Genomic DNA, 26,838 nt, shown 5'->3' with positions numbered 1-26,838 from the left:
GATTCTTCAAGGTAAAACGGTGCAAATCTTCCAATGTAGTTCAGCTACAGAAAAAATTCAAATCCTAACTCTCAGACATCCTGTGAGATCTTGGTCAAGTTGCTTAACCTCTTCCTCAATTTCCCCATCTTTCAAACAAGGTCATCTACTTATCTACCTCATAGGAAATTTGTGAGAGTAAGTTCATTAATATTTGTCAATAACTTTGAAATCCTCAGATGAAAAGCACAAAAACGTGCCAAGTGTTACAATTACAGTATTATTACAGTCATTAACCTCACCACTTACTTTCCTTTCCTATACAGAAAAGCACACATGAAAGAATGTTTCTTAAACCCATAAAGCTTGTGAAAAGTATAAACTTCCAGTGTATTACAAGATACAATACAATAGAAACATGAGCTGTTACAGAAATAAACTTGTTTAAAAAGGTACATGCTCTGTGTACCGAACGCAAACATTTATCCAAAACCCTCTGAGATGAATTCCTGCTAACGGCTGCTTTTCTCCCATCCCCAGTAGCTATGCACCAAGATTAGGGTATGAGCTGATTCATCTGCATTTTCTAATGTGTTGAAAGCCCAGCCAAGCACAGTGACTGGCCCTAAGGGAAGGAGAAAGAAAGCAGGATGTGGTGCTAGAACCTACCCAGAATTTATCTCATTTTGTGTGGGCCAAAGAAACTATTTTATTAAAGTAGAAGTGCCTCATAGGTGTTGTCCGGAAGATGAATGTTATTGTGTGTAGCCAGTAATCCCTCCCATCTTTCAGCATTTCTACCCATCTTACTAACTAAATGAAAGGAAATGCTATTGCACCATGCACAAAGCAACGTCTGACTTCAGCAGGGACTTGAAATCCTCAAAGGGTAAAAGTTCTCTTTCAAACCTTCCCCATAAGGCCCCAAGGCCTCATCTCTGCATTTCTTCCTTGTGGGTTAGTCACTGATCTGTGCACTGCCTGCAGCTCTGCTTCGTAGGAACTTGGTTCAAGAGTTTTACCTTTGTCTCCAGCCTTTCGATTCTTCTCTCTCTTGAATTCTAAAAAATAACAATTCTGAGAACTTCTGACTGGTGTTCGACAAAGTGCCCATCCCTAGTGTTTTCTCCGTGGCACACTCACTCATCTTGACACAACCTCAGGCAAGGTGTTGGCTCTGTGCAGGGCTCATATAATGCAAGAGAAGAAGTTTCTAGCTGTAGTTCAACCCAGAGAAGTAACTGAAACTTCTGGGTACATAAAGTGCTCTGCACTCAAGTGAACCAGTTACTGCTACTCCATAGCATTAAAAAACCCAACTGTTCCTTCCAGCAGAGGAAGAGGAGGAGGAGCCTGAAATGCCTGTCGGCCCTCGGCCACGCCCAATGTCTGAACTGCACCTCAAAGAGAAGGCTGTGCCCATGCCGGATGCCAGTGCTTTTTTCATCTTCAGCCCTACCAACAGGTACTTGATAAGTTGCTGTGCTGCAGCGTTCCAACCATGAAAGGCAGGTCAGGTCTCCCGTTTGTATTGGACTCCCAAGAACATGCTGTGCAGAGCTTCCTGGCTTCAGTGACCCAGTCAGTCCTGCAGAACCCCCTGCTTGGAATCCCAGCTGGAAAACTCTGCTCTAGGGAGCTCTATGCCAGTATCGCTGCCTAAGGGGAGTTCAGGGCACCTAGAAAGTTTGTAGAAGAGGCAGGTCATGAATACTTTGTGTAAAGGGGTGTCACCCTGCTCTTACGAGTCCCCCTCCCTGCCACCCCCAGTTGAGTGTGTGCAGTTTTTCTCCATTTCCTCCACTCACAGTACCCCCTGTCAGCTGCTGTGCTCATCAGGTGGGTTTTCCAACCAGGCCTATCTCAAACCACTCAGTAATGTACTGCAGCTCTTCCCAGCTCAGTCCTTTGACAGTCCAACAGGGCCCATCACAGTACCCTCAGTTAGTTGTATCTCTGCAGCCCTCCACAGGCTCAGTCCTCAGTCTGACCAACAGAGTCTATCTCAGTACCCTAGTTGGCCAGCTTACGTGTGAAGGTTCCTACTCTGGGATGTGCCCCCTGCAGTGCCCCCTGGAGACTCTTCGCCTGTCGTTTAGTCCTCTGACCCCGGCTCTCCAGCTGGGTCAGTCTAAGTTCAGCCCACTTCCTGCCCCACAGGGAACAGGATACTGAAAAGTGGACGGAGGAGGGGTGCTCATGGCTCCACAGAGCAGGGCTGGCCTGTTGGGGAGCATTCAGCACCAGCACAATCTCACTGGTGTCCATTCTGGGGAGGTGTGGGTACTCACTGCCCCCTACATAGGGCTGTGGTGCTCTGAGCCACATTCTAGCCCACAGGAGATCAGTACCAGTCTGACCAGCACAGGGGCTCTGGGGTGACCTCCACCAAAGTTGAAAAGAAACCTGGGCATTAGAAATAAAATACATAAAATAGGGGGTCCGGAAAGGTTGAGGAATTGGTACAGCATCTACAGCCTTACATCTGTTTGTCACCAGTTCAGATCATTTGTGATCAACAGCCACTGAAGGGCATTACCATTTGAAAGCTGCTTGGTGGCCAGTCATGTGTAGAATAAGTTGATGATCAAATTAGGCTCCTAATACCACAAACCTATTTTATATAGATGGCTGTAAAGCCATCAAATGCCAATGATTGCCAGTCATTAGGGACCGGCTCCCATTGAAGTCAATGACAAAATTCTCACTGATTTCAGTAAGAGTAAGATTTGGCCTCCTGTGTTGAGTTGGTGAATTAGGAAAAGCTACTTGTATCATTAACAGTTCCCTCAAGTCCTCTCTTCTCTGCCCTATTCCCCTTTGGTTGGAAATTTCAGTAATTGCATCCATCAGTATTCTTCCATTTATGTTAAAAAATATCATCCTCACACCCTGGGACAGTGCTAGGACTTTGGAGTCTAATTAACAGATGGGTTTCCTGATATACCATATTGATGCACAAATAACATCGGTGCAAAAACCAGGTCCATCTGGCACCAAGGAGTATATGTGGTGCTTTCTTTGGGTGGGGGTGCTTAGTTATGTCAGACACACATAACTAAAGACACGGGGCATGATTGTGCCAAGCCCTGCATGGGAGTGCAAAGGGGAAAGGGCACAAGAAACCTCATCTCTTTTGTGCCCCAGTGCAGGGGGTCCTTGTGCTCTCCTGAATATAGTACCATATGAGGCTAGTGCCATTGGTGGCATTAGCTTCTCCAAAGGGAGTGGGAGACCGTGGCTGTCACAGAAGGGAAAGCATGCTGAGTCCTTCAGCGTGCTTGCCTGATGCACAAGGCCTCCCAGAACTTCCACCGAGGCATTGTGTAGGAGCACAGTCCCAACATGAGGCTGTGTCATAAAGGTGTGTGTGTGTATATAGCAGGCAGTGGGGTAACAGCAGTCAGGACTCTTGGATTCTAATTCTAGCTCTGCTGCTGACTCACTGTGATTTCTTGGGCAAGTAATGTAACCTCTGCACCTCTCTGGAAAGTTGATCTACTAGGCGTTGGGGGTGTTATAAACAAAAAAGGGACCGAAATAAGATAATGATGCTTTAGTCCTCATTCTTTGTAAAGGGCTCTGAGATCTCTGCATAGTAATAGCTTATTCCCAGCAGGACAGTGGGGTGGGAGGAGGTATTGTTTCATATTCTCTGTATATATATAAAGTCTGCTGCAGTTTCCACGGTATGCATCCGATGAAGTGAGCTGTAGCTCACGAAAGCTCATGCTCAAATAAATTGGTTAGTCTCTAAGGTGCCACAAGTCCTCCTTTTTTTTTATGTATGGAAAAGAAGCTAAAAGAACCTCTGAAGTAGCTAACCTCTTAACTGCGCTTCTATCTTGTTTAGTTCCCTTTAATTGAGGCAAGTGGTGTAATTTCAGGGTGAACCAACAGAAGGTCATTTATTTTAGAACACAACTAAATCTGAATAGGGACCCAAACATATGTAAACAGAATGGCTGCCATCCTCTCTTTCCTTCATTGAAGCACCAAGGGCTCAGTCCTGCAAGGTGTTACGCATGTCCTATGTCTCTCTGCATGGCTCAATGGGAGCTGAGGACACTCAGCACCTTGCAGGATCAGGTACAATTGCCTGGCCTAGCTTTTTCCCCCACTCCTGGGTCAGAGGGGCTTATGCAGAATACTCTTACAGGTACAGACCCAGCAGCAAAGGAGGAGGAGTCCCACCCCTTAGCTCTCTCTGCAGCTGGTTCTGATGGATAAGGTTGTGTCTTTCCTCTCTCTTGCAGGTTTCGTCTCCACTGCCATCGAATCGTTAATGATAACATTTTCACCAACCTGATCCTCTTTTTCATCTTGCTCAGCAGCATCTCCCTGGCAGCTGAGGACCCTGTCCGACACTACTCCTTTAGGAACCAAGTATGCCTCCCATCCTTCCTCTTTCCCTCACAACATGTTAAGAGTATGATTCAACCAGATCATGAACCCATGCCAGAATAAACTAATGGCAGTGCAGAGAGGGCTGTATAGAAGACTTCTGGGGCTGGCTTGAGTAGGCCAAGGGAAATCAATGGGCTTGCAGAGAAGGCAAGCCAGGGCAGAATTTGGCCTCAGAGCAATATCACAAGCGTCTGCTGGGGAAAGGGGTCAAGAGCGAAGGGAGACAAAATGTTTTCTATTGGGATTTTGGGTAGGGCAGGTTACAATAAGACTAGGATATAGAAGCATATGTTGGATTTCAAATAATCCTTCATTTTTCAAGCCCTTTTGGAACTTCAGCTCTCCTGCCATGTACCTGCCTTTCACTTGAGAAACTCTGGGCCTAATTCTGACCTTCCTTATACTGGCATAAATCAAAAGTAATGATCTTCAGGTCAGTGCAGTCACACTGTTTTGAGGACTACTGAGATTAGAATCGGGCCATCGGCATTTGAGTGCAGGCTGTAAAGCTAAAATCAAACTGGAGATAACCCCCATAAGTGTGTTAAATGCCTCTACTGACCGGGCTGTGGGGGTCACTCAGCCCAGAAATGCATTCTAATCTAACATTCTAAAAGCTCTTATTAGCCCTCATAGACGTTCACTGCTTTCCTGAGTTTGCCTCGATTATTCTGGGTTGGCACAGAACCCAGAAAAGTCAGCAGTTGTGTGTGAGACAACTTCTTGGAGCCTTTGTATGTGAGACAGCATTTTGGAGCCTTTCTAGTCTAGTTCTGGAAGAGCTTGGAAGACTTTGACAGTAGCTAAATGTTTTGTAAAGCTTGTTAAAGCTTAATTTAATGCTGAATGTTCAACTGTCCCTCAAAAACACGCACACGCACAACTCAAAGTCTAGTTAGTGGAGGCATAGTACATGTTCCTGGGTTTATCTCAGCTTTTATCATAGTTTTGCATTTCACCTTTAAGGAGAGCACTGAAAAATATAATCTGACCTATGTGATTGATTGCCCATTGGTGCATTGCTGAATGTACTTACTATGGAGGCCTAAATGCATGTCAATATATGTTGGCTCTGCAATTGACATACCTGGGGCAGTATTTCCACAGAAGCTCTAGCAGAGAGCTGTAGCTAAAGGGAATCCAACAGTTACTACTGGATGAAGAGCTGGAGGTTTGGGGCAAAATCTTGTCTTGCGTATTTGAACCCAGTAATGTTGTATGAAAATCTCTGCTTAATTTTTGCAGGTACAAGTTTTTAAAATGCATCATATAAGGGGACACTGGCAAGATGTTAGGGTTGCGAAAGTGACCTGCCTTTACAGTATGACAGTAAGATTGTACCCTGCCCTGCACAAGGTGAAATTGCAAGCAGCCAACTCCCTTTCTGCATCCACACAGGGACAACACATTCTGGTCCATGCACTGTCCTGTGCACCAGAGCTCTGCAGGGCTATTGCCGCTCTTGGCAACTCTCCAAAGTGGGCAAAGGAGAGTAGGGAGACCCTGCCTCTGCACTGGCCAGTGGAATGGACCATACTTGCCATCCTAGGGTGGAGCAGTGGCTGTGTTCTCCCTGTGTTCCCAAGGGCTTGTGCCCTGAATGCACAAAAGAAATTTGGTGCCTAATTCCCAATTTTGGGACCGTTGCAATGCACAGAAGTCCTGCTGAACCATGGAGGTGCCTAAACTCACTCGGCACCTAAGTTTTTGCAGTAAAACTTCTCTACACACCCAAATTTCTGTTTCTGAGCATGCGTACTGCTGCCTCCCTCTAGGCATCTGGGTGCCTTTCTCCCACCTAAGCCCTAAAGCAATTCACAAATGGTAAGACAGGCATTCAGCTGCCTAAGTCATGGGCTGGGCCCAATCCAATAGGCATCCCCCTCTGGTAAATTCCTACAAAACAGCCAGGAGGCAGGGAGGACTAGGACCTCCCTCATATGACTCTTTGAGACAGACAGAGAACATACTAGCACAACAGTGACCTGATAGCCCAGAGGTTAGAGCACTCACGTGGGAGACCCAGGATCCAGTCCCCCTGCTCCAATGATTCATTATTTACCCAGAGTTCAACAGGAGAGACTGAGAAGCCCCACATCAGAATATCCCAGAGCCCAACAGTTAGATCACTCACCTAAGAGATGACAGATCCCTGTTAAGATCCCTTTCCCCCTCAGGCAGAAGGGGAACTTAAACCAAGAATCTCCCACATACCAAGTGAGTACCCTAACCACTGGGCCAAATAATTATGAGAGAGCTCCTTTCCCCCCAACACACACATCCTCAGCTTCTTGGTAAAAGAGCATAGGCACCTAATGCCAAGACAGGGTTCACAGCTGAGAATCGTTAACAGAGATAGGTGCTTCCCTGCAGCCGGGACTTATGTTCCTATCTCTGAGACAGGGATGGACACACCCCTGTCATCGGCATCTCCCATTGACTAGTTGAGGCCTGCCTAGCATACTGACTTTTGTGAATCACAGGCAAAGGTGCCAACTTCTCCCTGTTCATTTTAGGAACTTAGGTGCCTGACTCAGGCTTTGTGAATTGCAGTGATTTCATAAGCATCTAAAAGTTAAGCATTATGTCACAACGCTGAGTGTCACAACGCCTAACTCCCTTTGTGCATTCAGGCCCATGCCTCTAGGACAGGGTGGGCAAATTTTTTGGCCCTAGGGCCACATCGGGTACAGAAATTGTATGGAGGGCTGGGTAGGGAAGGCTGGGGGAGGCTATGCTTCCCCAAACAGCGAGACATGACCTGGCCCCCACCCCCATTCCAGCCCCCCGGAACTCCCATCCCCATCCAACCCCCATGCTCCCCACCCCTGACTGCCCCCCAGCACCCCTGCATCCTATCCAAACACCCCTGCTCTCTGCCCCCTGACCATCCCACCGGGACACCCGTCCCCTATCCAATCCCCCCTGCTCCCCACCCCCTGACCACGCCTGGGACCCCACCCCCATACAATCTCCCCTGCTCCCCACCCCCTGACCGCCCCCTATCCAACCCTCCCTGCTCTCCCCGCCCCACGTTACCTGTGGGGTGGGGGAAAGGGGGACTCAGTCCTTTTCCTGTGTGTTTCCCCTGCTCATTTGGCTGCTCTCCCTGGCAGTCGGGCAGGGCTCACTCCTTGTCTGGGCTTGGCTGCTGGGGACAGGGGCCAAGCATGCTGGAGATGGAGGGGGGGGCCCCGGTTTGCTCTTCCCCTGTCCCTGGCAGCAGGGCCCAGTCCCCTTGACCGCCCCCCTGAAACTCCCCTCCCCCGCTACTCCTCGCCTCCTCCCCGGAACTCCCCCTGACCGCGCCGCCCTGGAGGACCAGGTCTGGCCGTGCTATAGCCATGCCTCCCGGCCGGAGCTACAGCCATGCTGCCCAGGTGCTGGGGGAACTGTGACTGCGAGGAAGGGAGGGTAGCAGAAGGGGAGGGGCCAGGGGCTATCCTCTGCCCCACTCACCACGCTGCCGGGGAGTTGGGCTGGCTCCTCTGCAAGCCTGTCCTGACCCCACTCCCTGGCAGGAGCTCGGGGGGCCAGAGGGAAGGGTCCTGCTGACCAGATGTGGCCCGTGGGCCGTAGTTTGCCCCTCCTCTGCTCTAGGAGCTGCACCTCCACACCAACCAGCCTGTGCCTTCAAGGCCCAATTGAGCCCTATATAATTATATACTTGAAGTGAGAAGTCATTCCAGCCCAGCAGGATTGTTTTGACTTTAATTCGTCCCTGGATAGAATACCTTTAAATAATAATAAACACACCAGCTGGTATAAGACCTGCCAGTAAATAAAAGCTGCATACAGAGGTAACCTGCAGTTACTTCCTTCAGGCACAACTTTGTTTATATGTGAAACCTGTGCTAGATGCTGCTTTTGGGCCAGATTCGCCAGTGTGCTCCAGCTGCCTTGTACAGCTCTGGTGAGGCAAAACATCTGCAAACCCAGCTTAATCAACCAGTTTAATCAAGTTTATATCTGCTTTGTAGCACCGGAGTGATGCAAAGAAGCCAGAGGGTACCAGTGAATCTGGCCCATTGATTATAAAATTATTCTACTGATATAATAATCAACTGTCAAAACCCCAGCAGACTGGAATAAGGAGGACATTTCCAGTTATAATATACCAAAATTAATGGAGGTTGTATTTGGGGCCTGAGCATCCTTGAAATGGTCCTTTTCATTTTCAAGTTACCAAGACACACATGGTCAAACCCAGCCTGACTTCCGTGGAATTCTCTGGTTCAAATTCAGCTGTGACTCATAGTGGATTATTACATTCTGAGTGTAAGTTGCTAGGTAGTGTAACTTGCCCCTGTTTGACGAATGGGCTGGACTCTGGTCTTATTTACATTGTATAATCCAGTGTGACTCCACTGGATGCAATAGTTACTCTATAGTTACATGGTACAATAATAAACTGGAATCTAGCCAATCATCATAAATTCTGCTACATTTACACCATGTCTAGATTTGACCATAAAATCTAGAGACAGGAAAGATCTACTGTGTGATGCAGTCCATCTCCCTGCCATTGAAAGATTATGTTTACTATTTCTTTGTCCAGTCCGGCTTTACATTTGCCAAGAGATAAGGCTTCTACCACTTCTCTTGGGAGACTATTAAATGTAAAGCTTAATCAAACTAGCAAGAGAGTAAGCCAAAGAGAAGACATTCACAATTTGCATGGCTAATAGTGCAGTTGAAAGAAAAGGGTTGGGAGAGTGCAGGAGATTTGACTCTGACATGGATATTCTCCTTCGACTCAAATATATAGGGTCAAATTTTGGTCCTGCTTTGGGTGTCACTTTACACCTCGGGACCTGCCAATCTCTCTTGTGTCATTCTAGACAAAAAGCTATGGTTATATTTAACTTGCAAATGTATATGTTTGTTATTCCCCCAATTCGTGACAAATCATCATAGAAAAAAAGAGCAATAGCTGCCCCAAACAGCAATTTGGAGCCTTTTCCCCCTCCATTATAAAGGATGCCGAAAAACTTGAATGGAAGTTAATAAAAAGAAATCACATGTTTTCCACAGAGAGACCAGATATCCTTGTACTCTCCATTTGGAAATGTCTTTGGGAAACCCTTGAATTCTTTATAAAATTAAATTCAATTAAAAAAATATTATTTTGCCTCTGAAGCCACATGGGATTGTAACTCACAGCAAAGATTTCATTAATATGCTGCCTATATCCTGTACCAAGAACTTCATTGTATTCAACAGGATGTTCTCACCAAACCATTTCCCATCTATTCCTTCCTGCCCTCCTATTAAAAGACTTGTGCATTTTGATTCTGAATGGTGATTTCTCATTCCAGTGATCCCTCACTGATCTACCCCTCCACCCCTATTCCCTTTTGTTTTACAGATTCTCTTTTATTTTGATATAGTTTTTACTGTCATTTTCACCATTGAAATTGCTCTGAAGGTAAAGTCCCCATCTTCTCTTCCATTATTATCTGTCACTTATAAGCCTACTAGTTCTCTGCCACTATCTGTTGCTAACACACATGCCTGTTTGTATTGGGTCACGCTCAGTACCACTAACCCGATTGTGCTTATTTTTCAGATCCTAGGCAATGCAGACTATGTCTTCACTAGTATCTTTACATTAGAAATTATTCTTAAGGTAACCAATCTGAGCAATACACTTCTCTCTCTTTCTCTCTCGCTCTCTCTGTCTTTGTATCACTTTAAATCCCGTTGTTATCTCCACAGACAGGATTTTCTTTTGTTTTTTAGCTTATTAGTAGTTGTCTAAGCTTCTAAACAGATTTTTTGTCCAATTTTGATATTCAAATGACATTAGTTATTTAAGGCCAGTGTCAGCCTGATGCTGCATTGGGGAGTCAATATGAAGGGATGATTCTCTCTGGAAATATTAGACAGGGACAAGAAAAGGGCAAACAGGCCAGAAATTTACCCCAGCAGTTGCCAATCTTTTCAGGACAACAGTACATGTGTACCATACTAAGAACCATGAGCATGCAAACCTCTCACATGTGGAACTCACACTGCAGAACAGCACTGTGTGAACCAGTGCCCTTGCTCCCTCACACAGTTTGGCATGCCAAAACCTAAAGTGAAGCTCTGAGTTCTACACCATCATGAGACTGAAGTTTGTAGCAGCCAGAAGTCCCTTGTGACTCAATGGGAGACAAACAACAGAATTCCATAGGGGCCCAGCAGAGAAGCTCATTGTTAAGGTCTGGAGGAGGAGCCTAGAATACCAGTCACTAAAGAATGAAGGCCCATAACTGGAACGGGTACTGGTAGTTGAAAATCTCTGATCCAGAGACTGAAGCTGCCTGGCTCAATACCCCCTTCTGATTTTTCAGGGGAACACCCTGGCCACAAGGAAATGGAACAGGAGAATAGTTTGGCAATGAAGAAAATAAAAATCTGTTGCCTCTGTCTTAATTCTCATTTTCCCAAAAACTAATATTTTAAATAACAGTAATCAAGCAATGTCCTGGCTCTCTAGATGCAGGGTTCAGTTGGCAGCTTGCTTTTTACTCAGTGAACTGGTTTTAAGCGCTAGCAGATGGCAGCGTTCTCCTTGGAGCTGCTGAGATCTCATAATTCAGACAGCTAATACAATATCCAAATGAACACTGGAAGGGCAGGATGCTCCCTGAATGTTAGGAACTGGGCTTGTCTGTTTGGCTTCAAAGCACCAAAACCACAGTGCTGTCCAAAGAGGCTCACACTTTTTGTTGTGCTGCTGCATGCAGTGTGTGTGCCCATTAAATCTATCACCCACAAAAAATAACATGTTAAAAAGGAAAGCAGCAACATTAAATATAAGTTTAGTCCAATCTTTAGCTCTCTGTACAAGAGCATTTGACTTGATGGTAGTATACCACCAGTGGCCCAGTCCCGCTCCCACTGATATGAATGGCAAAGCTTTAATTGACTTCAGTGGGAGTGGGATCAAGTCCCAACGTTTTATCTAACAAAACTAGCAGAGTGGTCTGTTTTCCCCTGGAGGAGTAAACCTTCTAGTAACTATTTCTGGGATTCAATCCTGGTTCCATTGAAGTCAATGGCAAAACTCTTGTTAAATTCAGTGGAACCAGGATTTCAACCCTGGGCTTTTTCCAGGTGTAACTGATAGGCGAGCAGGGACTGAGCACAGGGTTAGGAGTTAGGAAATCCTGAGTTCTAATCCTGTCTCTGCTAGTGTCCCGTAGTTTGACTTTAAGACAAGTCACTTAATCTCTCAGGGCCTGTTTCTCCACTGTCTTGCATCTTGTACAGTCTTTTACATGAGCACCAAGTAGGTGTAAAGAGTTGCCTTGACTGGACAAGCACAAATGACCGTACAAAGCTCAAAACAGTGGAGAATTTGTAATATGGGGCCGATAACACTTCCCTACCTCACAGTGTTGTGATGACCGTTAATTAATTAATGTCTGTACAATGTTTTGAACATATAAAGTGCTGTATAAGCAATCACTATAATTCTTCTTTAAAATGGTATTGCAGTTGTTTTGGTCAGTGCCACAGGTGGAAAGCAGACCCTGGATTATACACTCTTTAAGTATCTTCCCTGAATATAGTGAAATCTTCCAACAGGCGGTAAAGAACCACTGTTCATACAGTACTGAAACCCAGCAGAGCGTCCCACCCTGATTTCAATGGTGTCTTCTTTCTTTCAAGATTGCCATACAAAATACAAGCAGTAAAGGGCATCTTTACCACCTTTGTCATGGCAAGAACCCTCCCTTCCCCCAGTCAAATGTGTCCATAAGTATAAATTCTAAATTGAGGCCAGAGTTTATACTTCCTTCCCTTCTGAGTTCTGTCTGACTGATTGATTGGTAGGCAGTTCCTAATGCCATGGATGTTTGGTAAATAAAGTCATGCACTATATCATGCTGTCTTCAGCACTCCTTTGACTGGAATTGCCATGGATAGCCAGGGCTGGAAACTGCCAGGAAGTACACTATCTGGACTAATAGCAGGAACCAGAGAATCCATATAAGTTTGTGTATCCTTCACAATCCAACTGGACTTAGCCTCTGATTGTTCTTCTCCTGCTTTGAGCAGCCTGGTTAAAGCTAATCACTTTCAGAAACTGCAATGCTAGTCTCATCTAGTTGTGTTTTGAGATGGGTCTTGCCCATAAAATTCAAATCAGGGTCTGAACTTTCCCAAAAGGATGCTCCCTTTCTGTGGGACAGAGGGAATTCTAAGGCTCCAGAACTATTTATTGACAATGTAAATAGAGAGAGATGGGTCTGAACCAAAACTCCAGGTCTAAAAACTTCTGGACATCCCAAAGTTCAGAGGTTTTTAGGCCTGGAGTTTTGTTCAGACCCATCTGTATTTACACTCAATAAATACAATTCCAAAGCTGGAAAATTCCACCTGTCCCACAGAAAGGGAACTTTTTTTTCTGAGAATCTCATTGTTATTCAATAGAATACACCTTCTGGGGCAGGGAATCCCTCATACCAGAAGTGGAATTTTAATGTTCCAAGAGTGGAAGGTGCTCCTGCTGACTGTTCTCCCACTACAGAAGCTTTAGTCACATTGTCCCATGGAATCTTTCCTTAGGATTTGTGAGAAAGGAACAGAGGGAAGAGAGGGGAAATATACATGTTTCATTTCTTGAACAAAATTACAGGGACCAAACTGGGGCTGAACTTGAGGGAAAGCAAGTAGAGAGGACACGGGATTGAGTTTCTGAATCTAGGGAATGAATCAAATAAAAAGGGAATTCTGCCTATTGTTTCAGCCCTGGCCTAAATCATAAAATCCCCAAGTGATTCAGTTGTTGTTCTCACTCAGAGGGAGGAGGTCTCAGCTGTCCACTCCAGATGGTATTGCCCGGGAAAATATCCCAAGAAACAGTCCCTTTTTATGTAATATTTTTATTCAGCCTAGTCCTGGAAACCTTTATAAAATGCAGGCATCTTAGTCATAAGTGCCTTGCTATTAAAGATAAAGGGGAAGGCATTTGGTTGCAAAGAGTTGTTTTTGCAAATATTCACTGTGTTGCTTTGCTATTTCTAAGTGAACTTTATGTTCTCTGTATGCTCTAATTCTAAGGAAGAATTACTGATGGCCCCAAATGAGCACTCGCTCCCCAGATGGGCTAGACACTGGCTTGAAACTTTTCCTCATATATTCTCATGATAGTTATTTTACCCTGTCTCCCACTTCATTTTCTTTCCACTGGGACCCAACCTGTCCACTGGGGTTTAGAGGTAAAATGACTGCTGCATTAAAAATATTGCCCTTCCTTAATATATACACCTTGAGCACCACAAGTTGGACTTGGTCTGAGAGATGGTCCCCGAATAGCTGCTAATGGCAAAGTTTGTTTGTGTCTCCATGTGCCTCCTCGCAGATGACCGCATATGGAGCTTTCCTCCACAAAGGCTCCTTCTGCAGGAACTACTTCAACATCCTAGACTTGCTGGTGGTCAGCGTGTCTCTCATCTCCTTTGGGATCCAGTGAGTGAGCCATTCTTGACTGAGATATTTTACTGGTCTGTTGGGAGGACGGGAGGGGGAGGGGAGGTACTAGATGGGTTATGTTGGCTTGTCTGTACAAGATTTTTTTATTTTTTACACTCCCCTGAACAACAACAGTCTTCTTGAAGCCTCAGAATTGTTTTCCAGACTCATTCAGCAAGTAGCTTATACTAACATATAAGGCTCAATATGAATTGGGTCATGCTGTCTGTCGGTAATGACCTGGAGCAGGAGATATTGGAGATAGCAAATGAAAGAGAAGAGTGTAATCCAGTGGTTAAGATAAGGAACTGGGAGTCATGAAACTCTTGGGCTCTCACATATACCACCCTCAGTGACTCCTTCTGTAAAATGGGGTAATATAGATCTACTTCACAGAGGTGCTCTTCCTTAAGGAATGCTTGCAGGGCACTTTGAGAGCCTAGGGAGAATCCTGCAAAAAAATTATAAAGTTGTTGTTGTTACCCAAACACTCCTTCCATAAACGTTACCAAGCGTATGGAACCACTTGGTTCTGTTAGAAGCCAGGGTAATTCCTATATAACAAGAACCCAGCTGATCCTGAAGCAACTCTTCCTTGTTCCTATTATGCGAATAACAGCTTCCTTAGGGCCTGACCCAAAGCCCATTGAAGTCGACAGAAACATTCCCTTTGACTTCAGTGGGTTTTCTATCAGCTTCTTAATAACTATGCAGTGCTCATTTTGGTGATTATCTGCAGCCCTTGAAGAGCTTGTTCAGGCTCTTCATATGCTAGCAAAAGGAGAATGTTCCCAAAAGCTGTAGGCAGGGGCCTTACACCATACAACTGCAGGAGGGATTCTTCATGAGGGGCTCACTCCTGCACGGTGCTGACTCAGCACTCTGCCCTAGATGTAGCAGAGCACTCATCCACACGCTTAAAGTTAAGCACATGAGTAGTCCCACTGAATTCAAGGGGACAATTCATCTGCTTAAAGGTTAGTTCATGCTTAAATGTTTTGCTGGATCAGAACCCAAATGCTCAGCACCTTGCCAAGTCGAGCCCCAGATTGTATGAGGAACCTTTAAATTCATGAGACACCAGGAATTAACTGATGTACTCCTTTCTTCTGTTAGAATTTCAGTGGTGTGCTTCTTTGTGCCCTCATCTTAAAATGTCTTGCGGTGATTGCATCTTGGCACCGTTTTCCATTGCACATCCGTCGTGTATTTGGCAGCTTGTCCTGTTCGAGAGAGCCCTCCCTGTGTTCTGATCGTTTTGTGAATACAATGGATATAGCTAACGCTAGTGGGATGTACCCTTGGACTCTGATCAAGAGGCAGGGCCCATCAGTAGGGTAGCTTCCCAACCTATCTCAGTGCTTTCTGAAGTGCCTCCTAAAAGCTCCTTCCTTTCACAGAAAGTTCTGAAACAGGGCTAAAGTTACATTTTAAAAAACTAGATGTATTCTGAGGAGAGTATCTACCATTCTTGATGTCTCTGAATTATATATTTATTCAAAGCAAGGTCGCGGTTCAAATGAAATGATGTGTAAGGAACTTGCTTGTGTGTGTGCGCACGTGCACCACTGCCCTCTAGTATACTAAATCACACTATGATAATCTGTCATAAACCCTATGCTACCAACAGCTAATGGAGATTCTTCTTTAGCCAAAATTGAAGTAGCCTATGCCTTTGACGCAGAAGGTACCAAATTCTACCCCTGTTGCCACCTTGATGCTTTCAGTGGCATGGCATGCAGCAAAGGGATGACTCTGAAGTTTTCGGCGGCCCTGGATTTCTTACAGTATTTACAAATGGGAAATTGTTGGTGAAACTCCAGAATCCATCTGTCCCCTCAGGTAGGTCACTTCCTATTGTTACTGTAAAAGCTAATGTACTACTACTCTCTTCCAGGTCCAGTGCCATCAATGTAGTGAAGATCTTACGTGTCCTGCGAGTGCTCAGACCGCTGAGGGCCATCAACAGAGCCAAGGGACTAAAGGTTAGAGAAATCCTGATCCCCAGCATTGTTGTTCTCAAGGCTAGAAACCCAGGTTACTTCAGTCAAGAAGTACCAGCCTTTTCACACTGCTCGAGTAGTGTTTAAAGGATCACTGACAAGGTTGGAGGGCCTAATGCACTAGCTTTAGGTTGGTTTGCAGATAGGTGGGCTGTGTTTCTTGCCTTCTCTCTATCAGCCAGGTCCCTTCACCTGACCAGGAAGGGTATTCATATAGCTGAGTTCTGATCTTTTCTACACTTTTCTGCCTGCTCACAAGACTACAGCTCACAGTCCAGGGAGTCTTTTCTTCCTTTCCTGAGACACCACTTTATGAAGCTTGTAAACTGGGTTTCTTATATTTTTGCTGAATCCTTGGGCTTCTCTCATAGCAACAGCAGCTCGGGATGGTCCCTCCAGTTACTCTTGCCCCTGTCTTTCCTTTTCAGCACGTGGTCCAGTGTGTATTTGTAGCCATCAGAACCATCGGAAATATTGTGATCGTCACCACTTTGCTGCAGTTCATGTTTGCCTGCATTGGAGTTCAGTTGTTCAAGGTAAAACCATTGAGTCCATTCATTTATCCATCCCACTGAATCATCTTCTCTGGCAGCGGGGGGGAGTACCGTGGAGCAGTGTAGGGGAAGGGGAAATGGAGTTTTGCATGGAGCAGAAACCATCCTCAGTACTGTCAGATAGGAGGCCTGGGTTAAGCAGTAATCTCCCAGGCTCCCATTAGCCAAGTTCCGAGGACACAAGACCAGGCGTGTCACAAAGGTGACTCATTAAACCTCAGGTCATAAGCACCAGAAGCAGCACTTTGCCACCCTCTCCCATAAGTTTGTGGCATAACATCAATAGCAGTGCGGCTTTTCTCGGGGAATGTCCACATCCATGTCTTGTACTCCAGATGAATGCTGAATGTTCCTTCTGTCCTTTCCCTATGGTTTCTCCTTTTATACTCCATCCTCCTGACACCAGTTGTTACTCAGCTCTTCATGGAGACTCATAGTCAGTTAAGCAAAGAGAAAGTGCAGTCTCCTTGCTACACCGATCAACCATAATGAAGGGAGACTTTACTCTTCTTCTCTCATTCTCACCTAGGGCAAACTGTATAGCTGCAGCGATAGCTCCAAGCAAACAGAAGCAGAATGCAGGTAAGTCTGGCCTTTCCCAGGCAGCTGCATTTCTCAGCTCTGCTCTAACTGGATCTAACTTGGAAACTGAAAATCTCTCTTGTTTTCCTTCTGCCGTCCAACAACAGGGGGCATTACATTTCGTACAAAGACGGAGAGGTCACACACCCAATGATCCAGCCCCGCAATTGGGAGAACAGCAAGTTTGACTTTGACAACGTCTTGACTGCCATGATGGCACTCTTCACTGTTTCAACCTTTGAGGGCTGGCCAGAGTGAGTGCACAGCTGATCAGGGGGTCAAAAGGCTTGATGATGGGGAGCAGTGCAACTTCCCCATTCATTTCTTTTTAGGGAAAATCTAAATCTAACCATTAATCTTCCCTCGTCTAAATTTTCGTGCAGTGTTGCTTAACAGCTGCCGCACCCCAGCCCAGAGGTGGCTACATTTCAGAGGTGGGTGAAGTGATTTCTATAATATCCCTTATCATCCACTCAGCAGAGTTATGAGGCTTAATTAGTGTTTGTAAAGTGTTTTGGTATCTTTAAAGGAAGGCGATAGAAAAATGCAGAGGAGAAGTCGTAGCAGCATTAGTATTTCTGTATATGAAGATTGTAAGCTCCTTGGTGCCAGGCCTATTGCCCCTTTCACACTTTCAGTTCTCAGCAAATACTGATGAGTAGTAGAAGCAATATTAATATTTTGATTACTACTGATTAATATTAACATTATTATTCTTTCAACCAAGTGAAAGCAGTTGTTCCCATTTTGACAGTTCCAGTTAGATGTGCAGTACCAAATGCTTGGTATTGTAGAATACTATGTGTATAATAGCTCCCGGCCATGCCATACTTTATCTGTGCTGTGAACTGCATGTGAGGCACGTTATCAATAGTTACGGAAAATGGTGAGCTTTTTCACAGGGCCATGCCACCATTGTCAGGCTGGTGTGAAATGCAACAACACAGGCCTGTCCATGCTGGTGAGACACGAGATGTCTCACAGTGCCATCCTGTCTGTGCCAGGGGGGCCCGGCATCTCCCTCAGTACCATTCCATCAGGGTGACTCAGGCATGAGCTGTCTCATGACCTTACCCTGTCCATGCTAGCCAGGCTCAAGAGCTTCCTCTTGTTGGTGCCAGCATGACTTCAAATAGTTTAAAGTGCCAAGATCATGCTTCCTTTCAGAACTCCTGTGAACAGCCCCAAACTAGGACCAAGTTCCCAACAAATTGGACTGTTCCTTCTTTATCTGAACTATATTAAATGAAGGGACAGATCTTCTATTTTAACCTTTTAAAGGACTAAAGTACAGAAAGCCCTGAACCCACAGCAGAGTTGAACAGATAAATTAAGATCTAGATCTGAACTTTCACAAAAGTTTGGGAGTCAGATCAGGAGGTTTAGTGTGTGTCTTGTTCCTGTATAAAACTAAGTCATTTTTCGATATTGATAAAATTAGAAGAAAATAGCTAAAACTTAGACTCCCACCATCTTACTTACATAGCCCAATGGGGTGTTATGAGACAATTATGTTGGAATTTTTCTAAGTGTCTGCATTGGGTTTCTCTTCACTTTTAGGCTACTGTACAAATCCATTGATTCTCACATGGAGGACGTGGGACCCATCTATAACCACAGGGTGGAGATCTCCATTTTCTTCATTATCTATATCATCATCATTGCTTTCTTCATGATGAACATCTTCGTTGGTTTCGTCATTGTCACATTTCAGGAACAAGGAGAGCAGGAATACAAGAACTGTGAGCTGGACAAGAACCAGGTAACTTATGGCTGCATAGTGCAACCAAAGGCATGAAATACTACCCAAAGGAAATACTCAAGGGCTAAAAATACGGCCGGAGTGGAACATATGAGGGCTATCAAAGGGATAAAGCACTGTGCTGTCTCTATTTGTCATCATTCAAGAACCAGGTAAAAGAATTTCTTCTTAAAGGCCCATACATAGAGCCAAATTCTGCTGTAACACCCGTGCAACTACACTGACTTCATTGGGGTTGCATGAGTGTAATTGAGGGCAGAATTTGGCCCACAGGAAGTACAGATGGAGGCTCCAGTAAGTAGAATTTATTTATTTACATTGTGATCTAAAAGAAATTCCATACCAAAAAAAATTGTCATTGAAATGTATTAATGTTTTACACCTGAGGCAACCCACCTATCAGATGCATGGAGTGAAAATACAGGAGCAGGTATATATACATGAAAGGATGGGGGTTGCTTTACCAAGTGTGAGGTCAGTCTAACAAGCTAAATCAATTAACAGCAGGATACCAAGGGAGGGAAAGTAACTTCTGAAGTGGTAAGAGAGTGGCCAATTACAGACAGTTGATAAACTTAATTTCCCCAATACTAATTTCTCCCTACTGTTACTCACACCTTCTTGTCAACTGTCTGTAATAGGCCACTCACTTACCACTTCAAAAGTTATTTTTCCTCCCTTGGTATCCTGCTGTTAATTGATTTAGGTCATTAGACTGACCTCACACTTGATAAAGCAACCCCCATCCTTTCATGTATTTATACCTGCTCCTGTATTTTCACTCCATGCATCTGATGAAGTGGATTCTAACCCATGGAAGCTTATGCACAAATAAATTTGTTAGTCTCTAAGGTTCCACAAGGACTCCTTGTTATTTTTGCTTATTTTTTTAATCTCTCCTTTCTCTTTAATAGCGCCAATGTGTTGAGTATGCCCTGAAGGCCCGCCCCCTGCGGAGGTACATCCCTAAGAACCAATACCAATACAAAGTGTGGTATGTGGTGAATTCCACCTATTTTGAGTACCTGATGTTCGTTCTCATCCTGCTGAACACCATCTGCCTGGCCATGCAGGTAAGTCAGAGATCAGAAAGCACCATAGGTGTGTGGGTGGGCAGCCCTTCAGCTGGGAGGATGTGGGAGTCTGGCAGGGCTTTAAGTTGCTCCCCAACCTATAACTCCTCTGGGGTGAGAAGAAGAGACCTGATTCTCTTGTTTGTTAATGACATTGGGCCAAATTCATTCCTGGTGAAAAAACACTGAAACCATGAATCTGGCTCTCCTCCTCTTTCCAAGAGGGCACTGTGACGGGGGAAGGCCAGATGGCTATAGTAAAGTAATGGGAGACAGATACATTAGCCACAGGCTAAACAATCCCTGTTACCAGGATAAGCAAATGGCCGCTGCTCCAGGTCAGTTAAGACACCTGGGGCCAATTAAGATCTTTCCAGAAGGCAGGGAGGACAGCTGGGTTAATTGGGACACCTGAAGCCAATCAGGCCAAAACTAGTTAAAAGCCTCCCAGTTAGTCAGGTGGGCGCAAATGTCAGGAGCTGTAGGAGGAAGTCATGCTATTGGAGAGACTGACCAGTACAAACCATATCAGTCACAAGGAAAGAGGCCCTGAGGTAAGGGTGAAGTAGATCTTGAGGAAGTGGGGGCTGCTGTGGGGAAGTGGCCCAGGGAATTGTACGTGTCCTGTTTCTAAAAAGTCAGCTACCATAGCTGATACTATTAGGGTCCCTGAGCTGGAGCCCGGAGTAGAGGGTGGGCCTGGGCTCCACCCTTTGCCCCTCAGTTAATCACTAAGACTGGGAGACAATAGAGACTGTGCAAGGGAGGGTAGCTTCTCCTCACCTCCCTTGCTGGCTTATGATGAAAGTGGCTCAGTAGGCTGTGACCCTTGCCTCTAGAGAGAGAAGGGCTACGTGGAGGGTCACAGTGAGCCTCTGAGGCTAGCGAAATCCACCAGGAAACACGGGACCCACGGAGACAAGGACAGAGCTTTGTCACAGCACCAATAACTTAATTCTGTTTATCCTCAATTAAAAAAGAAAACACAGCGAAGTCACAGTCCAATTAAATGGCAATCCAAAGAACAAATGAATTCACAAGCCATGGACAAAAGTAGAAGCAGAAGTAGGCCTGAACCAATACCTCAGATATAAATACCCCCTATAACTCCAGGAAGGGCCAGCACCAAGATCTGAACTTTGCATCTCACCCCTTTCCTGATTGGAAAGAGAGGACAAATATCTGGGGAAGAAAAGAAAGAGGGGTGGAAATGGAAGGGAAAAAATCACTAGTATCATCTTTACTCTGTATCTGTTCTTATATTGCTGAATGAAGACTAGGTCATTTGAATTCACCATGAGAACACACCAAATACTACATTGATGGCCACATATTCAAAGGGGCTTCATCCCAGTCTTCTACATCATGGGTGCAGTTTTAGGTTTTGCACCTACGCTACTTCACAACTCAGTTATTGCCCATTTTGTCAACTACACGTTGTGTGCAAACTTGCATTTGTTCGTGCAGGTCAGGTAATTAAGTGCGTATATTTGCAGAGGATGCATTTGAAAACTCAGCCAATAGGTTCAAATTCTATCCTTTGATGTGTATTTATGGCAATGAGAGTCAGGCACATACAATTAAGGGCTGAATTTGTCTCAAAGAATGAAGTGTTGTAGCAGACCTGCAGCCTATTAGGACTGCTTCCTTTCCTTCCTGGAGACTTGCTGTGTTCAGAAGCAAAGCTTCTGGAAGCAATGCCAGACAAGGAAACTAATTAGTGATGTAGTGAGAGATATAATACTGTCATGGATCAGTAACTAACTAAGAGACAGAAAACAAAGACCAGGAATAAATGGTCAATTGTGTATAGAGTACATACATCAGCTACCTCCCTAGCATGGGTAGAAATAACAGTGTAGACAGTGAGGCACTGCTTAGGTGAGTGGAGTAAAGACATGCCAGAACCTTAGGATACATACCCTACCCAGCTCTTGACACCCCCCAAGCAGTGCCTCCCACATCTATGTTGCTATTTTTAGCAGTGTTGGCAGAGCCCTTCCCTGCTGCCTCCATGCTACCAGAGCCTTTCACTGCCACCTGTAGCTACACACCATAGTGTGGATACAGACTAGTTTTCATAGAATCATAGAATTGCTGGGCTGGAAAGGACCTTGAAAAGTCATCAAGTCCAGCTCCCTGCACCGAGGCAGGACCAAGTAAGCCTAGACCATCCCCCTAACAGATGTTTGTCCAATCTGTTCTTAAAAATCTCCAATGATGAAGATTCCACCATCCCACTTGGAAGCCTATTCCAGAGCTTAACTACCCTTACAGTGAGAAAGTTTTTTCTTATATCTAACCTAAATCTCCCTTGCTGCAGTTTAAGCCCATTACTTCTTATCCTACTTTCAGTGGACACGGAGAACAACTGATCAGTCCTTTTTATAACAGCCCTAAACACATTTGAAGATTGTTATCAGGATCTCCCACAGTCTTCTTTTCTCAAAACTAAACATACCCAGTTTTTTCACCTTTCCTCCTAGGTCAGGTTTTCTAAACCTTCCATCATTTTTGTTGCTCTCCTCTGGACTCTATCCAGTTTGTCCACATCTGTTCTAAAGTGTAGTGCCCAGAAGTGAGGCCCCACCAGTGCCAAGTAGAGTGGGATAATTACCTCCCATGTCTTACCTACAACACTCCTGTTAATACATCCCAGAATGATATTAACCTTTTCTGCAACTGCATCATATTGTTGACTCTCGTTCAATGTATAATCCACTATAAGCCCCATATTTTTTTCAGGAATACTACTGCCTACCCAGTTATTCCCCATTTTATAGTTGTGCCTTTGCTTTTTCCTTCCTAAGTGAAGTACTTTGCACTTGTCTTTATTGAATTTCATCTTGTTGATTTCAGATCAATTCTCCAAATTGTCAAGGTCATTTTGAATTCTAATCCCATCCTCCAAAGCTCTTGCAACGCTTCCCAGCTTGGTGTCATCTCCAGACTTTATAAACATACTCTCCACTCCATTATCCAAGTCATTAATGAAAATATTGACTAGTAGCAGACCCAGGACTGACCCCTGTGGAACCCCACTAGACACACCCTCCCAATTTGAGATCGAACTATTGATAACTACTCTTTGAGTACTATTTTTCAACCGGTTTTGCACCCACCCTATAGTGATTTCATCTAGATCCTAGTTTGCCTCTGAGAATGTCATGTGAGACAGTGACAAAAGCCTTACTAAAATCAAGATATATCACATTTTCACTGTAGTGTGTAGCTACACATGCAGCCACCAGTGTAGACAAGACGAGTATGATACCCTCAGGTTCCATACTAGGACCATCGTTGCTTAATATGTTCATCAACTACACACGCACAAAATCTACATTAAAAGAGCATTATTAAGGTTGCAAAGTCAAGCACTCTGTATTGGGAAGTGGCAGAATTAAGGTTGTCTGTTCAACCGTAATTGGGCCCCCTTGTGTGTATGCATTATGATTAAGCCTACATTTTAGTCATGGGTATTTTTAATAAAAGTCAGGGAAGTCCTGTCCATGACTTTTACTATATACCCCTAGCTAAAACTTGGGCAGGGGGCTGGGGAGCTCTGCAGGGGACAGTCCGGGGGCACCGTGGGTGCTGGAGGAGGGCGGGGGCAGGCAACTGCATGTGGCCCAGGACCCTGCTGGTGCTGGGGGGCGGGAGGGGGCTGGGAGGGGCTCCCTACTAGGCTCCGCGTTACCCTGCAGCTCCTAGGAGGGGTCAGGGGGCTCCATGCGCTGCTCCCAGCACAAGCCCTGGCTGCAAAGCCCCCATTGGCCAGGAACCACAGCCAATGGGAGCTGTGGGGGTGGGGCCTGTGGGGGCGGAGCCCCCTGCCCCCTCCTCCGCCTAGGAGCTGCAAGGCCATGCCAGGGGGAGCCGGGGAGCCCCACAACCCAAGGTAAGCACCCCCCCGCAGTCCCTTGCCCCTAGCCCTGAGCCCCCTCCCACACATTCAAACTGCTGCCGATGTAGAAGTCACGGAGGTCACAGAAAGTCACGGAATCCGTGACCTCCGTGACAAACTCTCTGCCTTAATTATGGTACAGTATTTAATTACATGATCACATATGATTTTTTCCACAGGCTCCCAGGCTCAATGTCCCAGTCCCCTCATCAAATCTCAGTCTCCCCATCCTCTCCCCAGTTGCCTGCCTCTGTCTCCCTCTCCCTAGACCCTAGTTCCTTGTCCCAGTCCTTTTGCCTAGCCAGTCCAAGTTCCTCCCCTGCACCACAGCTCCTTGTTAGATCTCTCTCCCTGCTGCACTGTTCCCACCCCCCATATTTGTTCCTAGTCCCATTCTCCGTATCCAACCAGTTCCAGTTTCTCTTCTCGCCCCCAGTCCCAGGCTCACCAGACTCCTTGTCCCAATCTATTCCTTTTCCTCCCCTCTGATCTGTCGTCTGTGTGCATTCAAATCAGACAGTTTCCTCCTCCATGCTGCCTGGGTGCCGGCAGGGGAATCACTGAGAGCACAGAATAGATAGACTTCCTGCTCTCAGCACAGCCCCACCCCAGCCCAGAAGGGCTGGGATCAGCAGTCACACAGAGGTTATGTCTACACAGCAAATAGACTCCCACGGCTGGCCCATGCCAGCCGATTCAGGCTCACAGGGTTTGGGTTGTGGAGCTGTTGTATTGCTGTGTAGACTTCCGAGCTCGGGCTGGAGCCTGGGCTCTAGGACACTGTGGGATGAGAGGGTCCCAGAGTTCAAGGCTGCAGTCCAAGCCCAGAAGTCTACAGAGCAATGAAACAGCCCCACAGCACGAACCCAAGTCGGCTGACACAGGCCAGCCATGGGTTTTTCTTTGCTGTGTAGACGTAACCAGAGTCCAGTTTCACTCTCCCTCTCCCCAGCCCTGAGTTGGAGCATGTTTAGTTGCTCTGTTTGGATGGTGCATGAACAGTCTGGTCAGCACTAGGTGACGAAGAGATGGAGCATCTTAACTGAGGATGAAATCTTTGACATTCTAGATGCTAAAAATCAAAGAAATCTCTGCTGAGCATGTGCAAACTGCAATTTTTCAAAGACTTATAGCTTAGCCAAATTTGGGCAGATTTTCACAGGGACACCAAAAGGCACATCTTTGATGAAAGCCACACACAGACAACCCTCCCCCCACAAAAATTGCAAGTCCCTTCCCCAAAGCAGGGAGAGATACTAGAGCTTTTCAAATAAAAGGTCACCAGAATTTTTTTTAATGGGTAGAACAGCATATTTTTCTCTAGTCTTGGTCTCAGATGAGCTGAACTGCTTTGGACTAAAAAATTTCCAAATAATTCAGCCTGAGCCAGATACCCAGCATGGAAAGTTTCAGCCCAAATGGTTAAAGTTTAGCCAAGTCTTATAAGCAACTGAAAACAGGGTCTTATAATGGGACGTGCCAGCAACCTTAACAATGGGCAGCACTACTAAGAACATAAGAATGGTCCTACTGGGTCAGACCAAAGATCCATCTAGCCCAGTATCCTGTCTTCCAACAGTGGCCAGTGCCAGGTGCCCCAGAGGGAATGAACAGAACAGGTAATCATCAAGTGATTCATCCCCTGTCGCTTATTCCCAGCTTCTGGCAAACAGAGGCTAGGGACATCATTCCTACCCACCCTGGCTAGTAGCCATTGATGAACCTATCCTCCATGAATTTAGTTATTTTTTGAACCCTGTTATGATCTTGGCCTTCACAACATCCTCTGGCAAGAAGTTCCACAGGTTGTGTGAAGAAATACTTCCTTTTATTTGTTTTAAACCCTGCTGCCTATTAATTTCATTTGGTGACCCCTAGTTCTTGTGTTATAAGAAGTAGTAAACAACACTTCCTTATCTACTTTCTCTATACCAGTCATGATTTTATAGACCTCAATCATATCTCCCCTTAGCTGTTTTTTTTCCAAGCTAAAAAGTCCCAGTCTTATTAATCTCTGCTCATACGGAAGCCGTTCCATACCCCTAATCATTTTTGTTGCCCTTTTCTGAACCTTTTCCTATTCCAATATATCTTTTTTGAGATGGGGCGACCACATCTGCACACAGTATTCAAGATGTGGGCATACCATGGATTTATATAGAGGTAACATGATATTTTCTGTCCGATTATCTATCCCTTTCTTAATTTTTCCCAGCATTCTGTTTGCTTTTTTGACTGCTGCTGCACATTAAGTGGATGTTTTCAGTGAACTATCCACAATGACTGCAAGATCTCTTTCTTGAGTGGTAACAGGTAATTTAGACCCCATCATTTTATATGTATAGTTGGGATTATGCTTTTCTATATGCATTACTTTGCATTTATAAACATTAAATTTCATCTGCCATTTTGTTGCCCAGTCACCCAATTTTGAGAGATCTTTTTGTAGCTCTTTGCAGTCTGCCTGAGTCTTAACTATCTTTAGTAATTTTGTATCATCGGCAAATTTTGCCACCTCACTGTTTACCTCTTTTTCCAAATCATTTATGAATATGTTGAATAGGACTGATCCCAGAACAGACCCCTGGGGGACACCACTATTTACCTCTCTCCATTCTGAAAACTGACCATTTATACCTACCCTTTGTTTCCTATCTTTTAACCAGTTACCAATCCATGAGAGCACCTTCTGTCTTATCCCATGGCAGCTTACTTTGCATAAGAGCCTTTGGTGAGGGACCTTGTCAAAGGCTTTCTGAAAATCTAATTGCACTATATCCACTGGATCCCCTTAGTCCGCATGCTTGTTGACCCACTCAGAGAATTCTAGTAGATAGGTGAGGCATAATACCCTTTACTAAAACCATGCTGGCTCTTCCTCAACAAATTATGTTCATCTATATGTCTGACAATATTGCTACTCTGAAACCTTCTTTATAAAAGTTTCAACCAGTTTGCCAGGTACTGAAGTCAGGTTTACAGGCCTGTAATTGCCAGGATCAACTCTGGAGCCCTTTTTAAAAATTGGCGTCACATTAACTATCCTCCAGTCATCTGGTACAGAAGCTGCTTTAAATGATAGGTTACAGACTACAGTTAGCAGTTC

At 45.2% G+C, this 26,838-nt stretch overlaps 1 protein-coding gene across 1 annotated transcript in view; it reads left to right on the top strand.

Moving 5' to 3' along the window:
• The window catches only part of CACNA1C (calcium voltage-gated channel subunit alpha1 C), a 704,670-nt gene that overhangs the window by 578,002 nt on the left and 99,830 nt on the right, over positions 1-26,838 (top strand). Inside the window, exons 19-29 of the mRNA XM_073320186.1 lie at positions 1,312-1,444; positions 4,236-4,365; positions 9,755-9,814; positions 9,956-10,015; positions 13,745-13,851; positions 15,752-15,839; positions 16,286-16,393; positions 16,941-16,993; positions 17,101-17,247; positions 18,554-18,755; positions 19,670-19,828. Of these exons, the coding sequence (XP_073176287.1) occupies positions 1,312-1,444; positions 4,236-4,365; positions 9,755-9,814; positions 9,956-10,015; positions 13,745-13,851; positions 15,752-15,839; positions 16,286-16,393; positions 16,941-16,993; positions 17,101-17,247; positions 18,554-18,755; positions 19,670-19,828 (1,247 nt within the window). The remainder of the gene's footprint in view (positions 1-1,311; positions 1,445-4,235; positions 4,366-9,754; positions 9,815-9,955; positions 10,016-13,744; positions 13,852-15,751; positions 15,840-16,285; positions 16,394-16,940; positions 16,994-17,100; positions 17,248-18,553; positions 18,756-19,669; positions 19,829-26,838) is intronic.

This window comes from Lepidochelys kempii, chromosome 1 (genome assembly GCF_965140265.1).
Source record: "Lepidochelys kempii isolate rLepKem1 chromosome 1, rLepKem1.hap2, whole genome shotgun sequence".
NCBI lineage: Eukaryota > Metazoa > Chordata > Testudines > Cheloniidae > Lepidochelys > Lepidochelys kempii.
This window is presented reverse-complemented; position numbering and strand designations above follow the sequence as displayed.